The sequence below is a fragment of the Salminus brasiliensis genome, chromosome 22 (genome assembly GCF_030463535.1).
Source record: "Salminus brasiliensis chromosome 22, fSalBra1.hap2, whole genome shotgun sequence".
In the NCBI taxonomy this organism is placed as follows: domain Eukaryota; kingdom Metazoa; phylum Chordata; class Actinopteri; order Characiformes; family Bryconidae; genus Salminus; species Salminus brasiliensis.
The window spans coordinates 21,465,489-21,478,076 of NC_132899.1; the positions used below are offsets into that span (position 1 = coordinate 21,465,489).

General features: G+C 41.0%; 1 protein-coding gene across 3 annotated transcripts in view; it reads left to right on the forward strand.

Moving 5' to 3' along the window:
- Positions 1 to 12,588, forward strand: part of dnah9 (dynein, axonemal, heavy chain 9) — a 193,444-nt gene that overhangs the window by 110,388 nt on the left and 70,468 nt on the right. For all 3 annotated transcript variants that reach the window (XM_072666671.1, XM_072666673.1, XM_072666672.1), the window contains 3 exons: positions 7,679 to 7,906; positions 9,986 to 10,177; positions 12,100 to 12,291. In XM_072666671.1, the coding sequence (XP_072522772.1) occupies positions 7,679 to 7,906; positions 9,986 to 10,177; positions 12,100 to 12,291 (612 nt within the window). The remainder of the gene's footprint in view (positions 1 to 7,678; positions 7,907 to 9,985; positions 10,178 to 12,099; positions 12,292 to 12,588) is intronic.

A 12,588-nucleotide genomic window follows, 5' to 3' on the forward strand; every position in this document is an offset into this window, starting at 1 on the left:
GGCAATGGCCTCACAGCAACTGTGACAACCACTCAAGAATCTTCCAGGACTTCCTCTGAAACAAAGCCTTAATGGACTTTGAGGTATGCTTGGGATCATTAAGGTCCAATGGTGCCCAAGCTTCAGCTTCCTCACAGAAGGCAAGGATGTTTTCTACTAAGATTTCCTGATACTTCATTGAATTGATCTTGCCCTCACATGCTGCAGGTTTCAGGCCCAGAGGGAAAAGGCAGCCCAGAGAATCACAGAGCCACCACCATGCTTCAGTGTAGGCATTATGTTCATTTCAGTATACCGCTGATCCATAGGGCCGAAAAGTTCCAGTTTTGTTTCATCGCTCCACAGAAGTTTCGAGATTCTGTTCTGTTTTCAAGCCTATGGATCAGTGGTTTGTCTGCACCACGCACACCCATGAATATTAGTAAACTGAAGGCCATTTCTTATGAGTAATGACCTAAGATTCCTCAGGAACGCTGCCAGAAACTGGTGTCTGGCTATGCAGCACTTTTGCAGCAGGTCATAACAGAAAAATGCTGCTCTACTAAGTACTGAAGGTGCTGGTCATGAAGGGGTTGACTGCAGTAGTCACGAAAAGTGGCATTTTTTTATTTTGTGTTGAATGTGAAGATAGCACTTGTATTTCTGCATAGCTATTTAAATTGGTCTTGTTTGATTGGTTTATTGCAACTATTTGCCAATAAACCTTTGCAGTGGTGTTTCAATCATTTGATTTCCACTGTAGCAGTGTAATCTACAATATAACCTGAGCATCAGGCCTTGTTGTTTCACACATTCTTTCCTGCTCAAACTATTGTGTATAGTTCTGCTTGTTTGGCATAGCAGCCTGTGATTCATGGAAGTATTATATAGGTATCTACATAAATATTATATTCTACATATTGTTTTAATTTAAACTTGCCAAGATCTTTAATCTTTTAATGCTGATACATAAATACTGCATTTTCCACCATTGAATCCAGTCTTTTATCGTTTAGTTTTTTTGCTATTTAAGGGCTGTTATATATGAATTCTTATGTGTTTGTTGTTTCAAAATGGTAGTAATATTCTTTGCATATCAATATGAATTTCATATTATACCTTTTAACAACATTAAATATCACGTTAAACATTAAATGACAGAAGGAGACATTTTTGCATTACTTTTAAAGGAATAGTAATGTGTCTTTTTTTTTTAAGTTGATGCATTTACATGATATTGTATTTCTATTCATATGAAGCTGTAAACTTTTGACAAACTACTTGTTTAAGCAGGGAACTGTAATATGAATATATGGCACACACCAGTGGCATTCCATCGTTACTCTGAACAAACACACTGTGACGGGATGGGGGGTGGTGCTCTTGGTTCATTTATTTTTTTCTTTTAAACAGGAAGATAAATAAATAGACTGAGAAATGGATATCTTGAAAAGATAACAGGGGACAAGGATGATCAGGTGTGTTCTGCTTAGTGTGCTGGAAGCCAGGTTTGAACCGGCAACCCACTGAACCAAAAGGCAGTATGTTAGGAAAGGGGATCGGGCAGTGGCTGCCACTCAGACAGACCCAAAACAGTCACTAAATAATGAGCACAAACCAGCATGTCATTACTTTTTAACACAGAAACTTCATACCTTCCTTTGAAAGTAGCTGTTATTTACATTAGCCCCACAAAGTGCTAATGAAAGGGGATTTGCCTTTGTTAGCATTGAGCTAACAGTGGTGAATTTTGGGTGTTGATTTCTTCAGTAAACTCAACAGAGCAAAATGAAATCTGCTAAACACAAGAACCCAGCCACATGAGAGCATAGGCAGCAGGTAGTGTTGTTAGTATTCTGCATACCAGACTGTTGTACATTAGCTCGGGAAGCTAATGCTAATCCTAATAACAAGATCTGCAGAGCCAACCCTGATGTAATCCCGGAAATAAACCGACCACACTCCAGATGTATGTGCAGAAGCCATGAATACATGATTTTACATGCTAAATATGGGCAGGACTAGAAGCGTACAGCCAGGCCAAGAACCTTTCAGGATTCTTTATTTTGAAGAGTGTGCTGTAAGCTGTCATTCTGTCTTAGTGTCTTAGATGCTCAAGGTTTTTTTTGTGCGTCTGATTATTTAATTATGTCTTAACAGGTTATGCCTAATGAATCAGAAACAGTAATTGTATAATCACTTCATGCAGCTCTAAAGCTGTTGATTGCAAACTCCGGTGCATCTCCTCTCCCGCGAGCGCACACGCCACAGCTGCAGTGTCCCTGCTGTGCGAGTGCCTGATAAGCCAGTGTGTTTTAGCCAGGGGAAGGCAAGGAAAAGGACACGCCAGTGAAACTCTCGTTAACCTGCAACAACAGCGAGTGTGCGGTGTTAACAGCAATCAAAACACCTCTTCTCAGACAGCTCCGGATAACTGTTTCTCTCCTGCCGCTGAGAACGCCGCCTTTTCTTTCATGAGGAATTCATTTGCACTCTGCGACGGCTCTGTGCCGCTCTCTCTGCCCTCGAGGAAGAATACTTTAATTTGCGCTGACGAGCTGAAAGTTAACACGCCACTCTGTCTTGTTTTGCGCTCCTGACTAGGGTGGACCCCTTCTCAATCGCTTTGTGGGCAATAATGCGGCTTCTCTACCATCATCCATTGAAATTCTAATTGAACTGTGTCTTTTCAGTATGGCAACCTCAAATAAATTTTGTTTTGGCCATTATAATTCAGCCTTGTTAGACACAGTCAACTGTGCAGGCTTTCATTACTGGTGTGAAATCAGCATGCCATGAGACCTATTACCCTCATGTCAGGTTTATTTGTCACATACGTAATCATACACAGTACAGCTAGCTGCGAAATACTTACCTTTTACACTGTGCCAAGAATTCATGATGAAAGAGCAACAGAAATGTGCTTGGAATGAAACTTAAGTTGCACTCATTGCTGATGTGCAAAAGCACGTGCACAGCTTGTCTAGTTCCTGTAGAGAAGGACAGCCAATAGAGTAGGACTCTCTGGAGCAGATAAACATGAACTTATTAGCACCATGCTGCCTAATGCCAGGTGTGAACTAGAGGGGTATAAAGCCCCCCAGCATTGAGTTCTGGAGCAGTGGAACTGTGTTCTCTGGAATGATGGTTGGTGCTCCAAAATCTTTGGATGGGATGAGTTGAGAGCAGTGTTTTAAAAACTAGTAGAAAGCTTTCCCTGGACAGTAGAGACAGTTACTCCAACAGATACAGGATTTTATATTTTTTTTATCATTTTTAATACTCTTGATTTCAGAAGTAACAATGAATGAGCAGGTGTCCCAATACTTTTGTCCATATAATATATTTTGAAGAGTTCTTGCCTTTTAGATACAGGTGACAATACAACAGTGGCAAAATGGAACTTATGAATGACATGGCAATATGTTTGCAGTCAGGAGTTTACATACATTCATATTTGGCCTTCAGGGATTTTATGAGCTGTTCTTTGTCTGGGGCAGAATGAGTGTCACAGTTTCAACTGATGATTTGAAGTTATGATGAAGACTTCTAAGGTATTGCCTCTTCTTTATCATTCCATCCATTTTATGCAATGTACCAGTTCTTAAACATCCCCAGAGCATGTTGCTAAAACCGCCATTCTTAACGGTTGGGGCAGTGATCTTGGGGCTGAATTGCCTTTAGTCAAGCTGGACGGTGCCATTTTTGGAGCAGAGGCTTCTTCTTTGGACGGCAGCCTCTTAGGCCATGGCACTAAAAAAAAACTTGATTATAAAGAGTAACATTGGTGTTCCACCAGCTTCCGGTTCATGGCAGCTCTTTGACTTGGTGGTCTTTGGGTTGCTCCTGACCATTCCAATCAATTCCCTCTCAGATGAGGGTGGCTGGGACTTTAGATATAGTATCATATATTTTCCATTTCTCTTATCAAGGAGTGTCATATGGCCCAGCCTAACAAATGACTACATTGCCTTGCACTTACATTAGCAACAACTTTGCTTGAAGTGATGCTTGTTGAATCTGCAGTTGAAATGAACCCAAGAGACATTCCTGACTACAGTCATTCTTCTATTGTACTGTGTCAGTCCATCCAACCAGTGCTGTCAACTAACCCTTGTAATGTGGGCACAGAGAAGCTACCAGCTGTAGCAAAGCATGGTCATTAACAGGACCTTGGCCTTGACCTTGAGAGGGACCTTGTGTATTTTTGGTGTGTGTCATTTCAAGAAAGTTCTAGGAAAGAATCATTCTAGCAAAGACACCATTAAAAGCCCACAATTGCGATGGCATATCCATGATGAGTGTATGTAAACTATATGTAAAACTGTATGTCTTGTTTCAGAGAGTTTCTTAATCATATTAATTCAGAGATGACATTCCAGTGCTAATTTTGTAGACATCTCATGCACCTTGCTGCTTTAGAGATGACTTCATTGCTCCATCTCACTTGATGTGTTTGTCAGATTTGTTTGTCAGAACAACGAGAAGCAGGCGTCATTTAGGTTGGTGCATTGTTTTGAAGAAATCCCTTCCATTCCAGTGTGGCAGCCTCAAATAGCCCATGTTTTGGTCATTGCAATTCAGCCTTGTTATGCACAGCGACTGCAGAAAAGCTATGCAGGCTTTTATCACCAAGGTTGGATCAGTATGCGATTCACAGCATGGCTTGTCTCCACTAAGACCTCTCCCCTGGTTTCTAAGCTAGGCTGTCACAAAGTGAGGGTGCTTTTGCCCAGCGCTTTAGGTTCTGCTGTTAAGTGAGCTGTTGCTCTGGATGGTTAATTTGGAATATTCTCAGTGGGCCATGTCCTCTGCCCGACAGGAGAGTGTGTAAACAAAGCATCTGGTTGTCAGATCAAAGTGTGCTAAATCAAACATGATAACATTCCTGTGTAGTCATTCAAAGTCACCTGCGTTTTCTATTATCCCAAGAATTATTTGTCAAAACTGCAGTGCTGTTTGAGTATGATTTTCTCTGTGGTTTTAATATGGTTATGCAAAAACCTTGCCTTTCCAAAATGGCAGCTTTACGGTAGAAGTAAAAAAAAAAAAAAGTCCTGGCTTTTAGTGAACATCAATGTAAAGAGATTTTCATGTAAAAAGGTAGATATGGTTTTTGCATGACAGCAACTATATAAGTAGCGGACACTTAAAGACCTGTTTTGTAACCTTAAACTGCAGGTGTGTTTTATATAGTTATTAAATATTGATGTCCAAATTTCGACACTTCAGTTTTAAACTAGAGCTGCAAAGTTAAGACTGCTAACAAACACCTAAATTAAAGTTAAAGGACACCTAAATCTCCTCCTAGAAATACATTCACACACACTTCTCTCAAGCCGCCCAAATCACATTTAGGCCTTTTTCTAGGTCATGCAGACTTCTTGGTGTGGGTTAGGACACAGTACAACTTATTGTAAAACATAAACATAAACAAAACTGCACCGTAAAGCTGAACTCTCTTCTGACTCTCTCTCTCTTTTTGTGTGCATGCGCTTCAAGCAGGCAGAGAAACGTTAAAGTACCACGGTCAGATTTCTTCAACTTTACTGAAGATTAAATGAAAAAAAAAAAAGCTGAGTTATTAACAGTATGCATAATGAGTCAGCGGGCCAGATTTATTAAGCTCAGCCGCAGATATACCTTGACATTAAGAGCATATGAAATTTAGCTCATTTATAAATGAGGATTGCTGGTGGCGTACCGAAGGTTTACTGTTTCCAGGAAATCTGGCGCTAACGCTCTTTCCCTCGTTAACATACTGTTACTAATTCGCAAAAAATAAATAAAATACTAAAATTAAAAATCCATGTTGATGAAACCTGTAAGAAGTTGAAATGGACGAAATGAGCTTTTCTGTAAGTTTACAAACATGCAAGGTCTCATTTAGTAGTCTTAATGCTGGTAGACACTCTGATTAACCAGCATATTTAAAAGCTCATTCTGATCTGCTGGAATTCACAAACATCACAACCGCAGTTGAGATGAACTTATGTTTTTCTTTCAGAAAACAGGTTACAGCTCATTAATACTGAATTTAATACAGAGTATTTTATAATGGCCTGATTTTGCTCAGCCCATCAGAATAAAAACAAATACAGATTGAAGAGAGATTATTCAGATGCTCTGTCACAGTTTTAAAAAGATCAGCTCGCAGCAAGCATGCACACGTTACATACATTTGAAATTGTTTATTTATTTTATTTCTTCAGTTTAGTTTTTTTGGCTGTGGTTTATTGTACCTTTATATTAATATTGGAAGCTGATTTAGAGACTTAATTGGCCATTAATATTCATGAGATCATTAACATGTCCGTTTTGACTGGCTGTTATTGAGGTCACATGTGAAAAACCACTGCGTAAAAAACACAGTGACTTTATAAATAGGGCTTGAATACCGTGCTGCACGTTTTGTTAGGCTTATGAATGGACTGAGGCACTACCACTGTGACCTGGGGATCACTGGTTAACACGGATGTCTGCTAACAGATGCATCAGAGCTGGGTACCTGGCACTTTCCTCTGAGCACGTTGGTTGTCCGCTGGCAGTTCAAAAAGAGGTGATGGATGGTTGCACGTGTTGGAGGAGGCATGTATCAGTCCTCAACCTTGAGTGGGTTGGGTAATTTGTAGTTTACAGTATGTCGTACTGTATTCTACTGTAGTCCACTCTGTGTGACCGTAATAAAATCCTGGATGTAGTTTGAGTGTTTGTTACTGACATTAGCCCTGTAGCTCTGTGTGCTAAATTAAAGAAGCATGTCTTGGCTACATTTAAGACAACTGGCTACATATAGTGTAGATTTGTTGTTTTTGTTTTTTTGGTTTGCCAAACCATCCATTATTTAGTAACTTACTTATCATGTAATCTGTAACTCACAGTGTAATGAATAATGAAAGTTACTTATATTTAAGTAATGTTGACATAAGAGTGAGGAATTGAACCTGGGAACCACCCACAGTCCCTGTCAGGTTCAAACATACTAAACTTCACTGACAGCCACATTAATATTCCATAAATATCCATCAATATTCCATAAAATGTGGAAAACAATGTAAAATGATTGAGCTATTAATAAGTTATGGGTTATTAATAAGTTATAGGAGTGAGTAATAGAGGTCTGCACCCTGTGGTTGGAGCGTGATTGTTGTGGGGTTGAGGGGTTTGGCATGCTGCTGTAGCAGCATATCATTAACAATACTGTTAAAAAAAAGCACCAAATGGTTTAGAGCATTTCTTTTTCTGAGCAAGTGTCTTTTTGCTTTCTAGAAAAAAATCATATAAATATGAATGTAGTAAAAAATTTGATCTCATTGATCTCTTAGACATTGCATAGCTTTGATCAAACCCAAACAAATCTTTCTTCTTTCACTTAATGAAGCACTGATTAATCAAACGAGGCATTAGATGATAACTAAAAAATATTAGACTTCCTATAGGAAGTATAATAATATATTAATATTATTTGTATTTATTCTAATATGAGCATTTCTGAAGCAAATAAATGCCTACTGCCCAACCCGGTGCCAAAGGTTTTGCAAAGTACTGTTTAGATGATGCTGTGACCTGCCTGTGACCTGCCTGTGACCTGCCTGTGACCTGCCTGTGACCTGCCTGTGACCTGCCTGTGACCTCTGTTACTGTATTTGATACTGTGTTTGATGTGGCATGTGCTTTTTTTTCTCTCCATCCAACCCAGAACATCCACCTGGTGGCTAAGTGGTTGGGCACCTTGGAGAAGAAGCTGGAGCAGCATGGCGAAGGGAGCAACCAGAACTTCAGAGTTTTCGTCAGCGCTGAGCCGTCCTCGACACCTGAAGGTCACATTATTCCACAGGGCATCCTGGAAAACTCCATCAAGATCACCAACGAGCCGCCGCTGGGCATGCACGCCAACCTGCACAAAGCCCTGGACAACTTTAACCAGGTACGCCTGCCTTGTCAGCCTCCGGGCATGACCGACACAGCTCACTTTTGAAGGCAACATATGGAATGACAAGCAGTTTTCAGATCCAGTCAAACAGAATCCAATCAGAGATGGCTTTCCTGTGTTTGTTTGTCGCTCACGTCTCGTCTGGTATTAAATACCTGGCTGCCTGCAAAAGGGCTTTGACGCACCGTCTGGCGTGTTGTGCTTATCATAGGAGAATTTTACAGTCACTCAAGTCATTTAGGATGTTTCTGTCGCTAATGATAATTAAAAATCTGCACGTCTTATCAATGACACCCCATCTATGCCATTACGCTGGTGCTTGCTCTGGGCTAATTTTGTGCTCGCAGAGCTGATGGTTATCTCGCCGATAAGTGCTATAGCAACACACTGGTGCTTGTAGCTTTCTAGGAGGTTTCCTCGGGTAAATGACTTCCATTCCAGTCATGTACTTTGGCTTGAAAGTAAATCAATGGTATAGGGGAGGGGGGGCAGAGAAACAACCTAAACAGCTCACCAGCTCTAGTAAGCTGCAATAATCCAGAAAATGACAGCTGCTTTCATATTGACCTTTTCAGCCGTGGTAGCAAGCAGCCAAAGTCAATTTCTCTCCTTTTTGTGGTGATCAAATTAGTGGCTAGCAAGGAACAGATGATGTCTATCTCTTTTAATGATTTGTTTAAAAGCGACATGCAAGGCTACATGACTAAGAAGATGACGAAAGTTGGATTCCTTCCCTTTTTTAGGGCTTTTATTTTTGCCCTCACACAAAAAGACTGCCTTGATAGAGACGTGCCCACAAGGTGTTTGGATATGTGCGTTTGATTAGCATTTCTTAAGTACGTTGTGCTTGTGCCATCGCTGGGTTTTTTTCTGAGGGTTTCTGCAGCGCCGCGGTGGAGGAATGCAGTGCTTTTAGCCGTATTCATCCCAGCACTGCTGTGTGTGGAATCTTAATGCGCCTTGTGTCTGGATCAGAGGCTCCACACCTCCGCCTTTATCCAGCTCCTCAAGTCAGCTCCTGCGGCTCTGACAGACTAACCCAGTGAAAGGCTCCCATATAGCATAAAGCCAGCACAATGTATCCGTCCCTCGCCATTTAAGCCGCCGTTGTTGGCATGCCTGTTTAAGTGGCTCTCCCACGAGAGCGGGTTGCCATTTATTTCATTTTACACCCCTCCCTTCCTCATTTAAGTCATCTGAAATAATGAGCCCGGGGATAGAGGATTGTTGAAAGCTCTGACAAGCACTGACAATTAAAAAGGATTCCCAGCCCTGGAATTTATTGGAATCTAGTCATCCTTTTGTCTATCGTAATGCTTATAGACCCCGCTGGGAGGCCAGTGGCGGAGGAGAGTTGGTGACAATGGAAAATGACTTGGGGGGTGGGGGGTGGGGGGGCGTCACTTTGAACATTTGTTCTTTTGTTTTACCCCTTAGAAGTCAGGAGATATTACTGTCACTTTGATACACTATTCACATGTAATTATCTACAGTAAGAGCAAAAGCCTTGGGCATTGGAGAAAACTAAAAGTATACATGCAAGTAAATAAGCAATACACTGTGATTCGATGGGAGTGTGTTGGTGAACTACATCCAAAGCTTTCCTTGAGGAAGGCCAGTATTTACAATACCCATCCAACACCTGGATTATCTAATCAAAGTTCACAGAGAAGTCAGCAGCCAAACTTGTGTTCTTCTAACTTCAAACCATAATAAAGCGTCAAACTTAATGAAAGCTACTTAATGAAAGCTTAGAAATTGCACTGTCCGCAGTTTCTTTCCTTGATAATTAATATCAAAAGCCAGGGGTGTCAAACCAAACAGCTCTGCAGAGTTTAGTCGTCAGCCTCCCTAAACACACCTAATACAATTACCAGCTAATGAGCAAGGCCTTCAATGAGCATTTTAGACAATAGAAATCTCTGGACTTATCTCTGCAGAGCTCTGGCCCAGGAGGAAGCCAGTTTGACCCACCCTGCCCCATGCTTTTGTTATTTCTGCATTGCATATTTCCGTGAGGCTTGTGAGTTTAAGTTGCCAGGTTTTTTGATGCCTTTCTCCACTCTCTGACAGGACACGCTGGAGCTGTGCGCCCGCGAGAACGAGTTCAAAAGCATCCTGTTCGCTCTGTGCTACTTCCACGCCGTGGTGGCCGAGAGACGCAAGTTCGGCCCTCAAGGCTGGAACAGGAGCTACCCCTTCAACACCGGCGACCTGACCATCTCTGTCAACGTCCTCTACAACTACCTGGAGGCCAACAGTAAGGTGAGGCCACTACTGTCAGAATCAGAGACCTGGGGATAAAGAGAGGAAAGGACAGAGAGAGAGAGAGAGCGCAAGCGAGCGAGAGAGAAAGTACGAACAAGATAGAAAAAGCAAGGCTTGTTGACATATGCACCGCCTGCAGAAAAGCAAGCCAGGCTTTCGCTGAAGCCTCTGAAATTACCCTTCTCCACCCACGCACCAACCTGCTCCAAACCAAATAGCTCTGCCTTTTACTACACAAAGCCATTCCATAGTACAGATGTTGGTTATATGGAGAAACCACACTATAAACAAGCCTTATTATATTTCCATGATGCCCACTTATATGGTGTGGACCTTTGAGACACAATGCACGTCAGCTCTGTCAGATCAATCTTGAGAAGGTCAGGAAGGACAAGCAAAAAACATAGGTACTGCATTTCAAAGGTGCAGAATCAATGTTTTCCATACTATGAATCTATAAAGATCATGCAATAGCTGCATGTTTAAGTGATGTATCATGTATTAAATAGTGTTTATAAGTATTTACTTTTTTCCATATCTCCCAACCTGTGATGATTACAATGTATTTGTAGCCAAGTAAAAGCTTCTTATTGTTCCCAGAATACCTAAAAGGCTGAATAAATACTCTAAAAATGCTGTAAAATAGCTCTAAAAATGAGTCTGAATTCTAAAATATTACTGTTTCTAATATTAAACATAACATAATTTAACAAGTGATTCCAATTTTTTGACTGGTCACATGTGCCACAATTAAACTACTTCTATGTCCTCAATTACTATGTACAAACAAACCAAGCTGCAGCAGTGTGTGTTGAATTAAGCCCTGTGTGTACATATCTAATGTGCTTTGTGCTTCTGCGCTTGTCAGACTGGCATTCAGCGTGAGTGCTCCCCACCTACTTCATCTTTAGTGGGTCACAGGGCTCATAATACACACCTCTCACCTGGGAGCGGCTTCATCTGTCAGCTCTGCGCCGGCCCGTCACATATTAGCTTAATCACATTACACTCAGCCACGGCCCACAGAGGAGCTGCGGAGAGCTGGACCGCTGCTGGCCAAGTCCACTAAGAGCAGCCATCTTAACATATTAACATGGATTAGAGTAGAGAAGCAGGCACTGGACATTTAGTTATAACATTGGTCACCCCTCTTCAAATGATGTTCACTTGATTTTCTAAGTACAAATCAGTGAATTCTCTTGTGAAAACAAAGGTAGTATTTTCTCAATTTTTAGAGGATAATTTCTGTTTATTGTTATTAAAAAAGTAAAAACAAACAAAATAATCTCTGTACATGCCATATTTACTGCATACGTATTCTAGAAGTGCTGTAAAGGCAGTTCTAACAATCTTAATTTGATCTCCAAGTTGAATGCAACCCTACAACCTAATCTTAACCTTACCCTTTTAGGTTTAGGTTAAGGGTAAGGTTAGGGTTTGGTGTGGGGATACATTCAGAAGATAATTTTTTACTTTCAGCTTAGATATTCAGTTGAGAGCTTTAAAAATCAGTGTCATGATTTTATTATTAAATAAATGAACATTGATTGTGTATTAAATGTAAATGTGCAGAAGTGATTTGCTGATTTTCTAAATGGAAAGTTACAAACGCCTTTTGACCAGGATTACCTCGACTTTAGTGCTGTATACCGGCTAAACTATCATTCCAAAAATTAGAAAGTAGTAAGAACGAACCCTTTTCAGAGTAAACATGCTCAAACATTTGCTAAGCAGTAATTTGACCTCAAGGGCTCTTTCTTCTTTTTTTCTTGTCCTGTATGGAAAATGTGGTCCATAGTCTGTAGAGTTTGTGATACTGCTCAGAATCTACCTTGAGAAGATTCTGCTTTAGTCCTGAGTGCAAACTGGGATGGAGATGGTTCATCAGCGACCTGAGAGTTTTGGGTTTGTTGTTATAGGTGCCGTACGACGACCTGCGCTATCTCTTCGGAGAGATAATGTACGGCGGCCATATTACGGACGATTGGGACCGCAGGCTGTGCCGCACCTATCTGGAGGAGTTCATCAAGCCGGAGATGATGGAGGGAGAGCTGTACCTGGCCCCGGGCTTCCCCCTGCCCGGCAACATGGATTATAACGGCTATCATCAGGTAAACCCACTCTGCAATGCCCTCCTGCTGAAAAGTGCACAGAAACAGAATGAAAGCTTGGAATCTCTAAAGGCTTTTGCACCTGAAGGTATTTTTTGCAGGCAGAAATGACTGTGAAAAAAAAATGCAGCAAGGCCTGTAATTCTAACAGCATGGCTTCAGAGGGCACAGACAAATGGGGGGGAAAACACTCCTTATAAGTGTTCTTGAAACAACAGACTTGAGGTGGCTAGGGATCCTCTTTTGAAAATAAAAATTGAAGTTCTAAGCCCTTTCAAAAATAAATATATATATATA